The sequence below is a fragment of the Stomoxys calcitrans genome, chromosome 3 (assembly GCF_963082655.1).
Source record: "Stomoxys calcitrans chromosome 3, idStoCalc2.1, whole genome shotgun sequence".
In the NCBI taxonomy this organism is placed as follows: domain Eukaryota; kingdom Metazoa; phylum Arthropoda; class Insecta; order Diptera; family Muscidae; genus Stomoxys; species Stomoxys calcitrans.
In genome coordinates, this window is record NC_081554.1 from 52,110,131 (window position 1) to 52,127,881 (window position 17,751).

Genomic DNA, 17,751 nt, shown 5'->3' on the forward strand with positions numbered 1-17,751 from the left:
GTGATAAACAGAGCCAAGCAAACAATGTTGACAACCATAAAAACAACCCCCACGTACATAATTGCAATAAAACATAGCAAAAATTTTCGGGTAGTAAAAGAATTAACATTTCAATTCATCCATTTGTATTCAGAGCAAACGCAACCAAGTGATGAGAAGGAAAAAACAATAATTAATCAAATGTCTGTGTTTAGCCGAGAAATTAGAGAAACGACCGTGTTGATTGGTGTCTTGAACAGAACTGCTCTTTATTTCTTACAAAAACTATCTTAACACCTAATACATACTTAAACTTCTGTAAACTGTACAATCTTAAATATCTAAGGACAACAAATACAACACACATTGATCCTATTTCCATCCACAGGATATTTACATAGTGAACTAGCTACCTGCCTTAGTTGAAACACATGTACTCTTAATGATTAGAAAATCACTTACTGATAAACGATACACTTAATGATAAACAATACAAATGCTTACTTCTACATAAGTGTTCCAACATGTGCTCATTTTATGATCTAAGGTTTTATCATAGAAATTCCCTATCTCTGGGTATATATACTATGCACACATGTCTGTTATTTGTTGGCCTATCCTCAACCAAACATACTGAACTGTACATTCTCCCCGCCTTAAAAGATCCTAGTCTTTTTATGAGTATTATATCTATTGAACATTGAATTGTTACATACAGAAAAATTACTTATAATTACAGTCTAAGTTGAATAAAGTTGAGCAAAGTAATATATATCTGTACATTTATATAGCAATTATTTTGTTTTATCTTAAACGAGGTAGTACAATGGATGCTGGCAGGTATCTTGATGACATGTTGCATACCTTCTTCAAAATCCATATCACGGCAATAATGATGACAATGATGATAATGCATGTAGTAACGCTGAAGCCATAATGTGCCAGATGATGAATATTTAAATGCGTGGGCCAGCCAAGAATTGAAGTTGCCTTAGGGATGTCTGAGAGTTTATAAATTGCAATCTCGTTATCCAACTTCAAATGTGACAATGGAGGTAAAACTGACGTCAAATTGATGTTTGGAATCATAAAATCAGCATCGCTGCTGTACCTGTCGTACGCCCATAAAGTGGTCTCTTCAGTTTCGAGATGACAATTTGGCTGTAGTTTTATCAGCCCTTGACCTTCTATAATAACAGCATGCCTTTTGTTGTCGCAAACAGCTTCAGCTCCCATTTGTGTCGAAATCGAAAATATCCAAGTATTTGGAGCTTGAACTTGTTTCCAATAATTTGCCCAAGCCTTGATCTCAACCTTGCAACTAGTTGGTACTCGTCTAGTCTTCAGAAACAATTGCACCTCGCAACTTTGCGTATTTCGTGTGTTGTATAAGGGATGAGTTTGAGGACAGATCATCATATCCTCAGTCTTCTGACAATGTGCCCAGTTCTCTTCGCTGATGTAATAAAACATTGTTTTCCTCTCGTCAATTAACATATAACTGTTACTAGGTTGTATTCGTACAGATAAACCATCATGCATCTCCGGATATGCATGAATTGCATATGAAGTAAACAAATCAGCATTAATTAGCGGTAATCGTACGTTGAACAGAATAAACCCAATTGTTGTTCTTGTTGTAACATGTGCCAGTTTTGAAAGCTCCATTGGCCTCTCAGTAGGCAATCGCAACCTCTTGTTGACTGTGGACCTTATCCGCAGAATTTCGTCCTTCAATTTCTTAACAGAAATTAATTCATGCAGTAAGCTTCCTTTCGTGTTCGTCATCACAGTGATTAAATTCTTCTGAATTTCTCCAAACGCTTCTAATGTTGCTAATAGGCTTGTTGCTTTCCTCACAATAGCTTCTCGGTCGGCTAGATTATTCACCCGTGCATTCAAGGAATCGAAAGAGCCTTTGAACTTCTGGATGTTGTCGAATATTACCTCATTTTGCTTTTTAATGACTTCAGAGGTAATGTCTTGAATAGAAGTATAATTCCTCTCCAAACTCAATAGATACTCTTGATTTTCCGCAGCATTCCGTATCTTCTCAGAAAGAACTTCAGCGTGTTCTTCGTCCATCAATCCAAACAGTGAATGAAAAATACCTCCAACAAACGCAAGTGCCGCTCGTTTCGACCTTCTATCAGGCATTGATGACATTATAAGCTCGTTCCTATTTTGCACTTGATGATATGCTTCTTCCAGCTCGTTCCGCAGAAAGACTTGCTGCTTTTCCAACACCTTATCCACAAAAACTCCATAATCCGACATCGCATTATTTATAGTTGTCATTGAAGCTGCATATTTTGATATGTTGATATGCACCACAATATCCCACGATGATTTCGTTAGCCCCACTGTACTAACCTCTTCGAAGAACATGCTAGATTTCTCCGTGAATTTAATAATATCAATTTTAGCTCTAATTGGGCTTATTAGACACAATAAATTTATAATACAAACTATGAAATTCTTATTTTTTATCCTCTCTCTTCTTAAGGTCGGTGAGACCGAACCTTTTCGTTTGCATATAGTCGGCTTTTTGTTTTCATTGTAAGCTGCATTCAATATCGTAGCTTCATTTTCTCCGACTATTTCCTCATTGTTCTCAGTGGGAAAAGGACAAACATTTTGGATCGATCTTTTTGTTTCTCCCGTGCTGGTCCTTACGTCCACCATTCTACACAACCCATCCGAACCTATGATCGTTCGGATGACCCTGCCCCGCCTCCAGCTCAGAGGTGGCAGATTATCCTCTTTCAAAAGAACCAAAGTACCCGGTTGCATATTCGATTGAGGTTTATTCCACTTGTACCTCTTATTTAATTCGGACAGATATTCCATCGACCAACGTTCCCAAAACGCATTTGCATTTTCTTGTACTGCCCTCCAATGGTCTCGCAGCCCTTTATAGCATTTGTTCTCCGACGAATCAACTATTGTCGTAAAGGCCTCTCCTATTAGAAAATGCCCCGGAGTCAATACACTATTGTCATTTGGATCTTCAGACAATGGTGTTAACGGCCTGGAATTTAAAACGGCCTCAATTTGAGCGATTAATGTACATAACTCTTCGTATGTCATTATTCCCTCTACCGCCTTATGAAAATGCTTCTTCACTGATTTCACGCATGCCTCCCATAGTCCTCCAACATGCGGTGATCGTGCAGGAATGTTAATCCACTCTATGTCCCGTTGCAGACAAAACTCATCAATCTTCTCCTTATGTTGTTTTTCTGCAAACAATTTGTAGATTTCGTGCAAACTGTTTGAGGCCCCTACAAAGTTAGTCCCATTATCACAATAAATCCTAGTTGGACATCCGCGCCTTGCTACAAACCTTTTTAATGCACCAATAAACGCCGCTGACGTCAAATCTGATGCCACTTCCAAATGCGCTGCTTTCGTGGCAAAACAGACAAAAACGCACACATACGATTTGTCTATTCTCTTTCCTCTAACTTTATGGTGTATTTCTATTGGACCAAGATAATCAATGCCCACATTCAAGAACGGGCGAGTTCTTATAACTCTGTCTCCTGGCAAATTCCCCATCATTTGATGAATTTTCCTTGGCTCTACCCTGAAGCATCTATAACACCTATTTACTATCTTTTTCGCCAATAATCTTCCACGAAGAGGCCAAAATTGCTGTCTTACTATTGCTAACAACCCTTGCGGACCGACATGCAAATGCTCCCTATGTAATTGTTCCACTATCATCTCTGTAACTTTGCATTTGTATGGCAACAACATAGGATGCTTTGCCTCATACAGCAATGCGCTATTTTCCAACCGGCCTCCTACTCTTAAAATTCCCGAACTGTCCAGTATAGGACATAATGTGCGAATATGAGATGCTTCATGTACCTTACCTTTTGCCAGCATCTTCTCCAATTCGGCCGAAAAATATTCCTGTTGAACATCCCGTATTATTAGCCTGAGTGCTTCCTTTCTGTAATGTACAATAGACTTATGACCATTTTTCTTCGCAATATTAACAAATTTCAAGACCATCGCCACTACGTTTTGCAGCACAGAAAACTTGTTTCTGTGATTAATGGTCTTCCACCAAACAATTCCTTCTTGAATAACGAGAATCTTCGCCGCTTTCTTAACATCAGGTACGTCCACAATCTGCTCAAACGTTGTCTCTTTCTCAACCAATTCCTTCAAAAAAACCGGACCTTCAAACCATAGTTCATTTTCCACGATCTGTCGTCCCAACAGCCCTCGAGATAACAAGTCCGCAGGATTTTCTTGAGACTTTACATGCCTCCATTGTGACAATTCTGTCATAGACTGTATAAAAGACACCCTATTTGATACAAATATTTGCAATACTGCCGGATCCAATCTTAGCCAGTTCAAAACAATTGTCGAATCTGTGTAATAATAAACATCAGCAGATCCCACCATTACCTTTAAACTTTCCAGCACCGCCTTCATGAGCTCAACTAATAACACACCAGCACACAATTCCAAACGTGGCAGTGTTATCACCTTTATTGGTGCTACCCTTGACTTCGATGTCGCCAACTTACTACTTACATTGCCCTCGCTATCAATAGTTCGGACGTAGATAGCTGCACCATACGCTTTCATTGACGCATCGCTAAACCCGCATAGTTGAATTTTCATTGGTTTCACACAACATACATGCCTCGGCACCCTTACTTCATTAAGACATATCAAATTCTCCTTTATCCTTACCCATCTTGCACATACATCGTTATCAATCACATCATCCCAATCGACTTTCAATTTCCACAAATCCTGCAGCAGTATTTTTGTCAACACCACAACAGGACCAATCAGCCCCAATGGATCAAACAATCTTGAAATTTCACCCAAAATCGTCCTTTTCGTTACAGTTGTCATTTCTTCACGGTGATAGTTGAAGCTAAATACATCTCTTGATGGGCTCCAACTTATACCTAAAGCCTTTACACAATTAACCAGGCCCGATTCAAGTTTAAATGTTTTTTCCACATCCTTTTCATCGACACTTTCCAATATTAGCTCGTGATTTGCGCACCACTTCCTCAAAGGCATTCCATACCGTTGTAAAATGAGTGCAATGTTGTCTCGAAATGCCTTAACAGACTCAAGACAGTCTCCTCCTGTCATCAAGTCGTCTACATAAAAATCACATCCAATTGCTTCAGACTCCATCGGATATTCATCCTTATTCCACTTGGCAATTGTCTCCAAACATTTTACTGCCAAATATGGAGCTGCCGCAGTGCCATACGTAACCGTCTTGAGGACATATGTTCCAATAGGCTCGTTATCGTTCCAACGCCAAAATATCCGCTGAAACTTTGTATCACAGCCTTCTACCCAAATCTGTCGATACATTTTCTCAATATCAGCAGAGAACACATACCTATGCCTCCTAAATCTGAGCAAAATACTAAATAAATTCTCCTGCACCTTCGGACCTGTGTATAATACGTCATTCAGCGACACATTTGAAGTGGTTTTGCACGACGCATCAAATACCACTCTCAACTTTGTAGTCGAACTTTCCGGGCGTAATACACAATGATGTGGCAAATAATATCCATCCTCCAATCTGGGCACCTCTGTCAACTTTTTCATATGTCCCATGTCTAGATATGTCCGAAGAAACTCGTGGTACTGCGCTTTCAACGATTCTTGTTTCTCAAGCTTTCTCTCGAGAGCAAAAAATCGTCGCCTTGCAATTCCCGCCGAGCTTCCTAATTCACTACATCCCTTTTTCAATGGCAACTTCACTTGAAATTTTCCATCCGCTGCCAATTTAACGCTGTTGTCAAAAATTTCCTCACACTCCTTCTCGTCCACTGTTAACCTCCTCATTTGTGGAACCTCTTCTATCTCCCAAAACCTCCTCAGCACTTCATCACCTTTGTGAATCGTTGCCACAATTTTAGGGCTTGAATCTGAATGGTCCATTATTGCAGGGCCACTTACTACCCATCCTAACAAAGTTTCCTGCACTCTTATCCCACGCTTTTCACTGCGCAATTGACCACTTGCCAAAACATCAAAAAATATTTCCGCCCCTACTAACATATCAACACCCCTTGGAACATTATACTGGGGATCTGCCAGTAACACTTTCTGCGAAAATCTCTCCGTCCTAACCCTCGACTCCGGAACATTTGATAAAATATTCTTTATTACTAACGCATCCACACTAGCGCTATAATCTGACGTTCGCGATCGAAGATTGACTCCTACCTTTTCATCAATCACGGATTTATGACTCGCCAACCCTTCTATTTCCTTTCTGGTGCTTTCACCAGATAACTTCAATTTGTTCCTAAATTCTTTGGTCATAAGACACACTTGTGACCCACTATCCAGCAGGATACGACAGTCTATCCACTGTCCATCTCCATTCTTCACCTGAACAACCGCCGTGGCCAATAATACACATGTATCATCTTTAACAATCTTGTCACTTACCACTGCGCTTTTCTGTCCAGTCTTCGCCCTATGAAGAAGTGAATGATGCTCACCGTTGCAACTTTTGCAATTGAACTTGGTGGTACATAACCTTTTGGTATGACCACTGCCCAAACATCTGGAACAAGCACCACTATCCATTACCCTGTCCCATCTCTCCTTGATTTCAAGGTTCCTAAATCTCGAGCATCTGTAGAGTGGATGCCACGTCAGACAACCAAGAACACATTTGTGTCCTTTAGTCGTCTGCTCCTTAGCATTCGGTATCTCTTCCCCTTGGAAATCACCCTTCCTCTGGGCACCATCCGATACCTTTATTCCCGAAGGATTTACCAACCCTTCTTCATTCCTTTGAATGAATTGTTGGCTTGCCTCCAAGGAATACTGCATCTGATTCAAAAATTCCATGAGACTATCCACTTTTGGAATCTCACGGGATTTTCCTAAGTGCTGCTCAAACTGGATCCTCAAATTCTCATCCAGTTTTCTCTGCAACACATAACACAAGAAAGCTTGATACATCTCTTGTGCATCAAGCTTTAGTGCGTTTAAACCCTGTAAACTTTCGTTTACAACCTCTACAAATCTCCTCACACTTTGTGAGTTAAAAAATACGCCAGGAGCATCCAATATGGACTTAAAATAGAGTGATGTCGTCGCTCTATTATTTGAGTAGTGTTCACTCAACAAATTCCATGCCGTCTCAAAATTCTCATCCCTAACCGGCAATTTCGCAATTTTCCGCGCCGCTTCTCCCTTTATCTTCGACTTCAATACACACATCTTCTGTGTATTGGAGATCGGTTGCTCCATCACCAATTGTTCGAACAACTCCCTAAACGTCTCCCACTCTACAAACTTTCCGGTAAATACAGGAATTTCTATAGAGGGCAACGTAAATGGAAGAGTTGTAGCCTTATTCTCTATTCCAGGAATGTCCGAGTAGGAATCCCTCAAGCCATAGAAAACTTCCGTCAAGTCATCGTCCGGAAACTCTTCCATGTATTGCAAAAATACAGTCTCAGCTAGCCTGTACTTCTCCTTCACCACATCAGCAGAAACCCTTTTACTTTTCAACCCCTCAATCTTGGCCTCTAGCTCGTCCAAGACATATTGGAATTTCCGAATAAGACCAGTGCTCTTCCTTACATCAGCAGGCCGTCCTAGTCGCATTTGGCTGATATGCCCAAATATATCATCCCGCCTTTCCTGGGTCTGTCTAGCACCCACGCCAAATGTGGGCAAGGAGAACGCTCCAGCACCATCTGAGTCTTTCCTGGGTTCCATCATTCGAGTTTGCTCAGATGTGGGACTCAGGGACGCATCTTCTCCAACTTCCACCCCCTTCTGGCCCTTAGAATTGGATGGTCTACCGTCTCCTACCGCTTTCGGAGCGTTTGTCGCAAGCCTATTATCGATTCCCATGCCATCTCTGACCTGATAATATAAAACCTCAAATTTCTTCATCGAATCCCGCACTCCGTCTACGAAATTTCCTGTGAAGTATGCGTCATTTTGCATCGTATGCGACGGCGGCCTGATTTCGTCATCAGTGTTCTCAAACTCTTCGACTAACTGTTTGAAACACGCCCACATCGCCACCAACTCCGATTCTCTTATGCCTGCACCCGCCTGACTCAATTTCGTGTACAAGCCAGCAATATTTTGCCCTACAACACCCTGTCGCTCTATTCTGGCGCTAACACTCATCTTATGTTTTCTTCTTTTTCTTTAGTACAAAATAAATAAAATGAAATCAAACCTTAGAATGAACTTACCGCTTTCTTAGTTTGAATTGAATTTAGGTTGTTATTATTTTTAATTTTGCACGACGCGGATTGAATTATTTTTTGTTTTGTGTTTTAATATGTAATTTATAATAAAATATATATGTGTATATATATTTTTTTTTTTTTTTTTGAGAGCTTTATATCTTCAGATATATACTTTTAAATATCTTCACTTTATAAATAAATTATAATTTTATTGCAAAAATTTTAAATATTTTTTCTTTTGAATATTTCTCTTTGAAATATTTTTTTTATTATTATCACTCTTGCTTTTTTTTCACTAAGCACCAACACAAAAAAAATTTTCACGCTCCAAAACAAAACACTAAGATTTTTTTTTTTTTTTTTTTTTTTTTTTTTTTTAAGAATTTTTCATTTAAAAGCACTTTCTTTTTTTTTCCGCGCGTTCGTAAAACTTGGGGTCACCAACTGTTTAGCCGAGAAATTAGAGAAACGACCGTGTTGATTGGTGTCTTGAACAGAACTGCTCTTTATTTCTTACAAAAACTATCTTAACACCTAATACATACTTAAACTTCTGTAAACTGTACAATCTTAAATATCTAAGGACAACAAATACAACACACATTGATCCTATTTCCATCCACAGGATATTTACATAGTGAACTAGCTACCTGCCTTAGTTGAAACACATGTACTCTTAATGATTAGAAAATCACTTACTGATAAACGATACACTTAATGATAAACAATACAAATGCTTACTTCTACATAAGTGTTCCAACATGTGCTCATTTTATGATCTAAGGTTTTATCATAGAAATTCCCTATCTCTGGGTATATATACTATGCACACATGTCTGTTATTTGTTGGCCTATCCTCAACCAAACATACTGAACTGTACAGTCTGAAAGTGAACACACACAGGCACACTGCCACCAGACGAGATATTAAGATAACAAAAACTAACAACACCTGTTAAAAAGCAGTAATCACTTCCCATCGCCTCTTGCCCAAGTAACTGAAACATAAATGGACACACATTAGCAGCGATACCATTTGGCATGGCAGACGCCATAACAACAAAACAACAACAGAGCCACAGAGTCAAAACCAAACAGATTTCAGTCTACATTTGGCGATTGTTGTTGATTTTCTTTTCATGGATGCAAGTTCACTCAGAAGTCAATCAAAAAACGTTTATAATACCGTGTTTGAGTTGATTTAAAGCGAATTTGAGTTAAAAAGGCAGGTGGTCACAAATTGAACTTTACTCAAAGCTCACAGATTAATGCGATAAGTGTCAGATGGGGAAAGATAATACGAATACAAATATTAGTCGAGTTTTAAAACAAGGAACATCTTAACCAGCTTCCAAACATTTAAGACAACCGAACCTGAGGGAATATTTTCGGCGTTACTACAGAAAGAGGCGGACTATCAGGTGCTCCATCTGATCGTTATATTCACAACGTGTCTAAGACTTGCATATACTGCGAAAACCTGGCAGAAGGCAAGGGTGGTATTTATTTTATAGAAAGAAAGACCTACAACCCTATAAGCCTTAGGTCCTTTCAACTCAAGACCATGGAACGTATTGTGGATACCAGGGCTGCGGAGTCGTTCGGAGTCGAGTTTTTCAGGCTGAAGTCGAAGTCGGAGTCGAACTATTGAGTCGGAGTTGGGTTCGGAGTTAAGCACGCTTGTCCCGACTCCGAACCGTTTTCGGACTCCAGCTTAGTAATCCAACTCCGACCAAGACTCCAACCCGGGGTCGGAGTCGAGGGCTAGACACCGCAGCTCTGGTGGATAACATGATAACGAGTAGGACATACAGCGAACTGCTTAAATACAAACAAGGACTTGCATATACTGCGAAAACCTGGCAGAAGGCAAGGATGGTATTTATACCCAAGCCTGGTAAGGTAAGCCATGGAACATCAAAGAATTACAGACCTATAAGCCTTAGGTCCTTTCAACTCAAGACCATGGAACGTATTGTATTGGGTTGCCCAAAAAGTAATTGCGGATTTTTTAAAAGAAAGTAAATGCATTTTTAATAAAACTTAGAATGAACGTTAATCAAATATATTTTTTTTACAATTTTTTTTCTAAAGCAAGCTAAAAGTAACAGCTGATAACTAACAGAAGAAAGAATGCAATTACAGAGTCACAAGCTGTGAAAAAATTTGTCAACGCCGACTAAATGAAAAATCCGCAATTACTTTTTGGGCAACCCATAGATACCATGGCTGCGGAGTCGACCGGAGTCAAGTTTTTCAGGCTGAATTTGAAGGCGGAGTCGGACTATTGTGTCGGAGTTGGGTTCGAAGTTAAGCACGCTTGTCCCGACTCCGAAACGCTTTCCGACTCCAGTTTAGTAATCCAACTCCGACCAAGACTCCAACCCGGGGTCGGAGTCGAGGGCTAGATTCCGCAGACATGGTGGATAACATGAAAAAAAGAGTAGGACATACAGCGAACTGCTTAAATACAAACAACATGCCCATGTCAATTTAAGAAGGGTGGAGACTACACGAGATTGTTCATAAAATAGAAGAATCCATCGACCCCTAGACGTGCACATCGGTGATATGCATTTTCAAGGGGGCTATTAACAAGGTGTAAACCGACACACTGATCCAATCCTTATACCAGTACCGGGTAGAGTGGGTTCTTAGAGACTGGATACACCACATGCCAAGAAACAGGTGGATAATTTGTTGGTTCCATGACATAAGTATAAGGGGAAAAATGGCACAGAGCACGCCACAGGGGGCAATTTATGGCCTCTCCTATAGGTGAACACCATAAATAATCCATTACGAATGCTGACTGAGGAAGGATTTCAACCGGTTATAACCTTTCTGAGTGGTAGGGATCCAAATCAGTTATGCAGAAGTGACGAAAGTGTCTTGCAGATGGCATACGACTGTGTTGGTCCTAGGGTCTCAATGGTAACCCAGAGAAGATTGAAATCCGGCTGTTCACGAAGAAGACGAAGGTGAGCCAATTTGACGCATCACGTTTTCTCAACAGAACGATTTCGATATCTAATATTGAAATACTAAGAAGTGATCTTGGACAGAATACTGAATTGAAAGTGCCACATAGTGGAACATAACGAAAAATCTCACCGATTTGGGCACCATATTGCCGGGCTGTAGGCTCGAAAAAAAATTGCAAATTTTGCCCATGAACATTCCACTAAGAAACAGGTGCAAACTTCTCACATATCAATGAGTACAGTCCGATTCAAGTTTAAGCTCAATGATAAGGGGCCTCCTTTTTATAGCCGAGTCCGAACGGCGTGCCGCAGTGCGACACCTCTTTGGGGAGAAGTTTTACATGGCATAGTACCTCACAAATGTTGCCAACATTAGGAGGGGAAAACCACCGTCGAATTTTTTTTCCGATGGTCTCGCCAGGATTCGAACCCAGGCGTTCAGCGTCATAGGCGGACATGCTAATCTCCATACTACGGCGGCCTCCACGTAGGCTCGAAACGGGGCCAGAATACGTGGATAGTCCATTGGGCTCTACAGGAGCGTGATTAAGCCAAAACTTACTTATGACTCAGTCCACTCGGTCCACTGCTATGGAAAAAAGGTACAGAGTAAGGATAATAGAACAGGTCAGTGGGATTGTAAATGGGCCAAATCGGTCTATGTTTTGATATAGCTGCCATATAAACTGCTCTTGGGTCTTGACTTCTTTACTTCTTGAGCCTCTAGGAAGCGAAATTCTAATCCGATTTGACTGAAATTTTGCACGTGATGCTTTGGTATCACTTCCAACAACTGCGCTAAGTATGGTTCAAATCTGTTCATAACTTGGTATGGCTACCATATAAACCCATCTTGGATCTTGACTTTTTGAGCCGCTAGAGGGCGCATTTCTCATCCGATATTTAGCATGAAGTGTTTGGTATGAATTCCAAAAACTGTGCTAAGTTTGGTTCAAATCGCACATACATAACTTTATATAGCTGTCATATGCATCGATTTGGGATCTTGACTGCTAAAGCCTCTAGAGGGCGCAATTCTTATCCGATTTGGCTGAAATTTTGTACAAAGGCTTTTCCCATGACCTTCAACATACGTGTCCAATATGTCGGAATCGATCTTTAGCCTAATACAGCTCCCGTATAAACCGATCTCCCGACTATGCTTCTTGAGTCCCTACAAGGCGCAATTCTTATCTGAATGGGCTGAAATATTACCCAATGACTTCTACTATGGTCTTCAACATTCAATTCATTTATGGTCCGTATCGGACTATAACTTGATAAAGCTCCAATAGAATAACAATTCTTATTCATTATTTTTGTTTGCCTAAAAAGAGATAGCGCGCAAAGAACTCGACTTGTTTTTATTTACCACAATATTTTTATACCCACCACCATAGGATCGGGGTATACTAATCTAGTCATTCCGTTTCGTCTAAGACCCCATAAAGTATATATATTCTTGTTCGTCTCGACCTTCTGAGTCGATCTGGCCACGTCCGTCCGTCCGTCTATCGAAATCACGATAGCGGTCGAACGTGCAAAGCTAGCCGCTTGAAATTTTGCACAGATACTGACTACTAATGTAGGTCGTGGGGTATTTCAAATGGGCCATATCGGTTCATATTTGGATATAGCTCCCATATAAACCGACCTCCAGATTTGACTTCTTGAGCCCCTGGAAGCCGTAATTTTTGTCCTAATGTAGCTCCCACATAAACCGAACTCCCGATTTGACATGTTTAGCTCCTGGAAGCCTATGTCTAATTTGGTTGAAATTTTGCATGTAGTGTTCTTTTATGACTTGCAACAATTGTACCTCGTATGGTCCAAATCGGTCTATAACCTGATATAGCTCCCATATAAACCGGTCACCCTTTTTGAATTATTGAGCCCTTACAAGCCCCAATTTTTATCTCATTTGGCTGAAATTTTACATGTAGTGTTCTATTAAGACTTCCATTAGCAGGTTCAAATACGGTCCAAATCGGTCTTTAACCTGATATAGCCGATCTCCTGATGTGACTTCTTGAGCCCTTACAAGCCGCAATTTTTCCGATTTGACAGAAACCTTACATATTATATTCTGATAAGACTTCCAACATAAAGGCAACTACGGTCCAAATCGGTGTATAACCTGATATAGCTCCCATATAAACCGATCTCCCGATTTAGGTTCTTGAGCTCCTGAAAGCCACAATTTTGATCTGATTTGGCTTAAATTTTGCACATAGTGTTTTATTATGACTTTCAACAACTGTGCTAAGTACGGTCCAAATCGGTCAAGAACCTGATATAAAGGGTGATTTTTTTGAGGTTAGGATTTTCATGCATTAGTATTTGACAGATCACGTGGGATTTCAGACATGGTGTCAAAGAGAAAGATGCTCAGTATGCTTTGACATTTCATCATGAATAGACTTACTAACGAGCAACGCTTGCAAATCATTGAATTTTATTACCAAAATCAGTGTTCGGTTCGAAATGTGTTCAAATTTTGACAAATTTTGTTCAGCGATGAGACTCATTTCTGGTTGAATGGCTACGTAAATAAGCAAAATTGCCGCATTTGGAGTGAAGAGCAACCAGAAGCCGTTCAAGAACTGCCCATGCATCCCGAAAAATGCACTGTTTGGTGTGGTTTGTACGCTGGTGGAATCATTGGACCGTATTTTTTCAAAGATGCTGTTGGACGCAACGTTACGGTGAATGAACACATTTCGAACCGAACACTGATTTTGGTAATAAAATTCAATGATTTGCAAGCGTTGCTCGTTAGTAAGTCTATTCATGATGAAATGTCAAAGCATTCTGAGCATCTTTCTCTTTGACACCATGTCTGAAATCCCACGTGATCTGTCAAATACTAATGCATGAAAATCCTAACCTCAAAAAAATCACCCTTTAGCTCCGCTATAAACCGATCTCCCGATTTGACGCTTTACAACTGTTTCCTTGCACTCAATTGGCTCTCTGCTCTGCTCGGCGTACCCTATGTTATGCACAAGCTTATTTTTATTGACTTATACGTAACCAGTTTTCTCGCACCCAAAATCTTTATCGTACTGACAATCTCGGCTTTCAGTGCGCACTCTGAACCCACTCTTATAGATAAGCAAGCCATTTACGGTCCATGCGACTGATCGCGCTTAACATTTATTATTTAAAGGCGCCCATAACCCGCCCTGACATGTCGAGCATCAAGGGCACTCAGTATTTTACCAAAGTAGCTCCCACCTAAGCTTCTCGCAATAACGAAGAACACCACACAGATTTGAACTCAAAGTTCCAACCTGTAAGCCGAGAAAAATAAACATCGTCTGGCATAGTTTGGTATTCAAAGCAATCAATTACTGATTTTAAACAAAAATCCACACATACCAACACTTTGGTTAAAAAATTGCATTAGTAATTATGTAGATAGGCATACACAAAATCATTTAAAATGTCATTTGAATACATAATTAAAAATTTACAGCTTCCTACTGCTATTAATAGGTCATTTTCTAAATATAAAGTTATAAATAGACACACACACACACACACACTCTTAAAGACTTACCAGTATTTCTCTAGACAGCACGCTCAGCTTCAGTTTTAACCAACATACGAAGTTGGCCCTCGTCAATGCAGAAATTCAAGTGCAGCCATTACTCACACACACAGGCGCATAGTCAATCATATACACACACTCGCGGTTATAGTCAGTTACATATAGGGGGGCCGAAATACACCAAGCTAATCGTAGCAGAATGGGCAAATGTTAAAAATGTAAACAACACAACGTATCGGTAGCTCAAAGAAGAAGCACTTGCGATTTAAAAGAGCGCGCGCAAATTTAATTCGAAAAAAATATCAAATCGAAACGGTGCAAGAAAGTGTTGGTTTTTTTTTTGGTTGAAAACGAACACATGCAAGTTTTAATTTATGCAAGGAAATAAATAAAGGCCATGATAACTGAAAATAAATTGAAAAAAAATGTTAACTTGAAAAATTAATAACATAAAAATAGTAAATAAAAGTGAATGTGTATTTGGTGGTTTTGGTAGAAATCAAAATTCAAAGCGGAAGGAATATTTCTTTAAAAATGTCCTCTCTCTGGCCATTGATTGCTGTAGTGTTTGCCTTGAATTATTCCAATACAACAGATGCACTGATTTTTAGCAAAACAGATTTGAAAAATCTGATACAAAGTGGAATCCTAGACGCAAATGTTTTGCGTTGCCAATTAACAAGTACAAATGTCTGCCCGAGTCCTTATATAGGATTTCGCCTGCATACACCGTAAGTGAATTGTGAGCATAGAGAAAATGAGAATATCGCAGGGGAACTGTAATTTCCTTGCTCATAGTATATTTTCGCAAATGTGAGAAAGTGTAATTGAGAGAATATTAATGTCAACTGATTGACCCCTGGTTTCCTTTTCGTGTGTTCACAAAATATTATTACTGTATATATGTATTGCTTTTACTCAAAACAAAGTTTTTACAAGTAAGGGAATATAAAAATCAGGAGGTACCGACTATATAATACCCTTAAAGCATAAATTTGCATATCTGACTCTATATATTGGGTTGCCCAAAAAGTAATTGCGGATTTTTCAAAAGAAAGTAAATGCATTTTTAATAAAACTTAGAATGAACTTTAATCAAATATACTTTTTTTTACACTTTTTTTCTAAAGCAAGCTAAAAGTAACAGCTGATAACTGACAGAAGAAAGAATGCACTTACAGAGTCACAAGCTGTGAAAAAATTTGTCAACGCCGACTAAATGAAAAATCCGCAATTACTTTTTGGGCAACCCAATATAAATCTTAAAGAAGTTTTCAAATAGACAAGGAAAACAATTAGTACCAAATTCATCAGTTATGTAAAGAGCCACAAGAAATCCATCGTGCCAAATTTCATGAGGATCAGCAAACAATTGTTAGGTAACCAAGTGTATAATGTCGGACAAATCTGACGAACTTCTGAAGTCTTTCGACAAGATCGTACCGTGTTCGTTCCGAATTCTGTTCGACATTCTGAGGGAATTTTTGGTCCGTAGTTGTGAAAGTATTCTGAATGATGTCTGAACGTCCTGTCGTATGGTTTTTTATATCCACCACCATAGGATGGGGGTATACTAATCTAGTCATTCCGTTTTAACACCTCGAAATATTGATCTAGGACTCGTTAAAGTATATATTTTTGATCGTCTCGAAATTCTTATTCGAACTAGCCATGTCCGTCCGTCCGTCTGTCGAAATCACGATAGTGGTCGAAAGCGTAAAGCTAGCCGCTTGAAATTTGGCACAGATACTAATTTTTGATGAAGGTGCGATATCCCTATTTGACTTTTTGAGCCCCTGGAAGCCGCAATTTTGTCCGATTTGCCTAAATTTTTTCACATATTGTTCTTATTTGACATCCAACAACTGTATTAAGTACGGTCCAAATCGCTATATAACCCTTTATAGCTCCCATATAAACCGATCTCCCGATTTGACTTCTTGAGTCCTTACAAGCTGCAATTTTTGTCCGATTTGGTTGAAATTTTGCATATAGTGTTTTGATATAACTTCCAATAACTGTACCGAGAACAGTTAAAATCGGCCTATAACCAGGTATAGCTCTCATATAAACCGATCTCCCGATTTGATTTCTTGAGCCTCTGGAAGCCACAATTTTTGTCCGATTTGGCTAAAACTTTGCATGTATTGTAGTTTTGTGTTACGACATCCAATAACTGTACTAAGCACGGTCCGAATCGGTCTATAACCTGGTATAATTCCCATATAAACCGATCTCCCTATTTGTCTTCTTAAACCCCTGCAAGCCGAAATTTTTGACCAATTTGGCTAAAATTTGACATGTGGTGTTCTGTGATGACATCCAACAACAAGTCCAAGTACGGTCCGAATCGGTCTATAACTTGGTATAGCTCACATACAAATCGATCTCCTGATTTGAATTCTTGAGCCCCTGGAAGCCACAATGTTTGTCCGATTTAGCTAAAATTATGCATATAGTTTCCAGTTGTGTCTTCCGACTACTGTGCCAAGTACGGTCCAAATCGGTCTATAATCTGATATAGCTCCCATATAAACCAATCTCCCGATTTGACTTCTTGAGCCCCTGAAAGCCACATTTTTTGTCCGATTTGGCTGAAATCGGTCAAAAACTTGTTATAGCTCCTACATAAGCCGGTCTCTCGATCATCCTTGTTCGGTTCGGTACAGAAGTTTGGTATGTAGAATAAGATTATGCCCTTCAACTAAATTTATTTTGTATACATTTTTAGCAAAACCCATGGTGGTGGGTTCCCATGATTTGGCCCGGCCGAACTTAGCACGCTTTTACTTGTTTGTGCTTGCTCTTTTACATATTTATTTGTTTGAACCATTAGGAATTTTTGTTCCAACAATTCTGAAGGAACACGGAACGAATTCTGAACTCTGTTTGGGATTTCTTTTGTGGCACTTTTTTTCCCGGTAGAAATTTTTTTCCAACAGTTCGGAAGGAGTTCTGAAAGATGCCTGAACTCGTCGTTACCGAATGTTTTTGTCTT

At 39.5% G+C, this 17,751-nt stretch overlaps 1 protein-coding gene across 1 annotated transcript in view; it reads left to right on the plus strand.

The window, feature by feature from the left end:
• The first annotated feature begins 15,287 nt into the window (after positions 1 to 15,287).
• Positions 15,288 to 17,751, plus strand: part of LOC106082444 (lipase member H-A) — a 45,516-nt gene continuing 43,052 nt past the window's right edge. The window contains exon 1 of the mRNA XM_013244949.2: positions 15,288 to 15,484. Coding sequence (XP_013100403.1) covers positions 15,288 to 15,484 — 197 coding nt within the window. The remainder of the gene's footprint in view (positions 15,485 to 17,751) is intronic.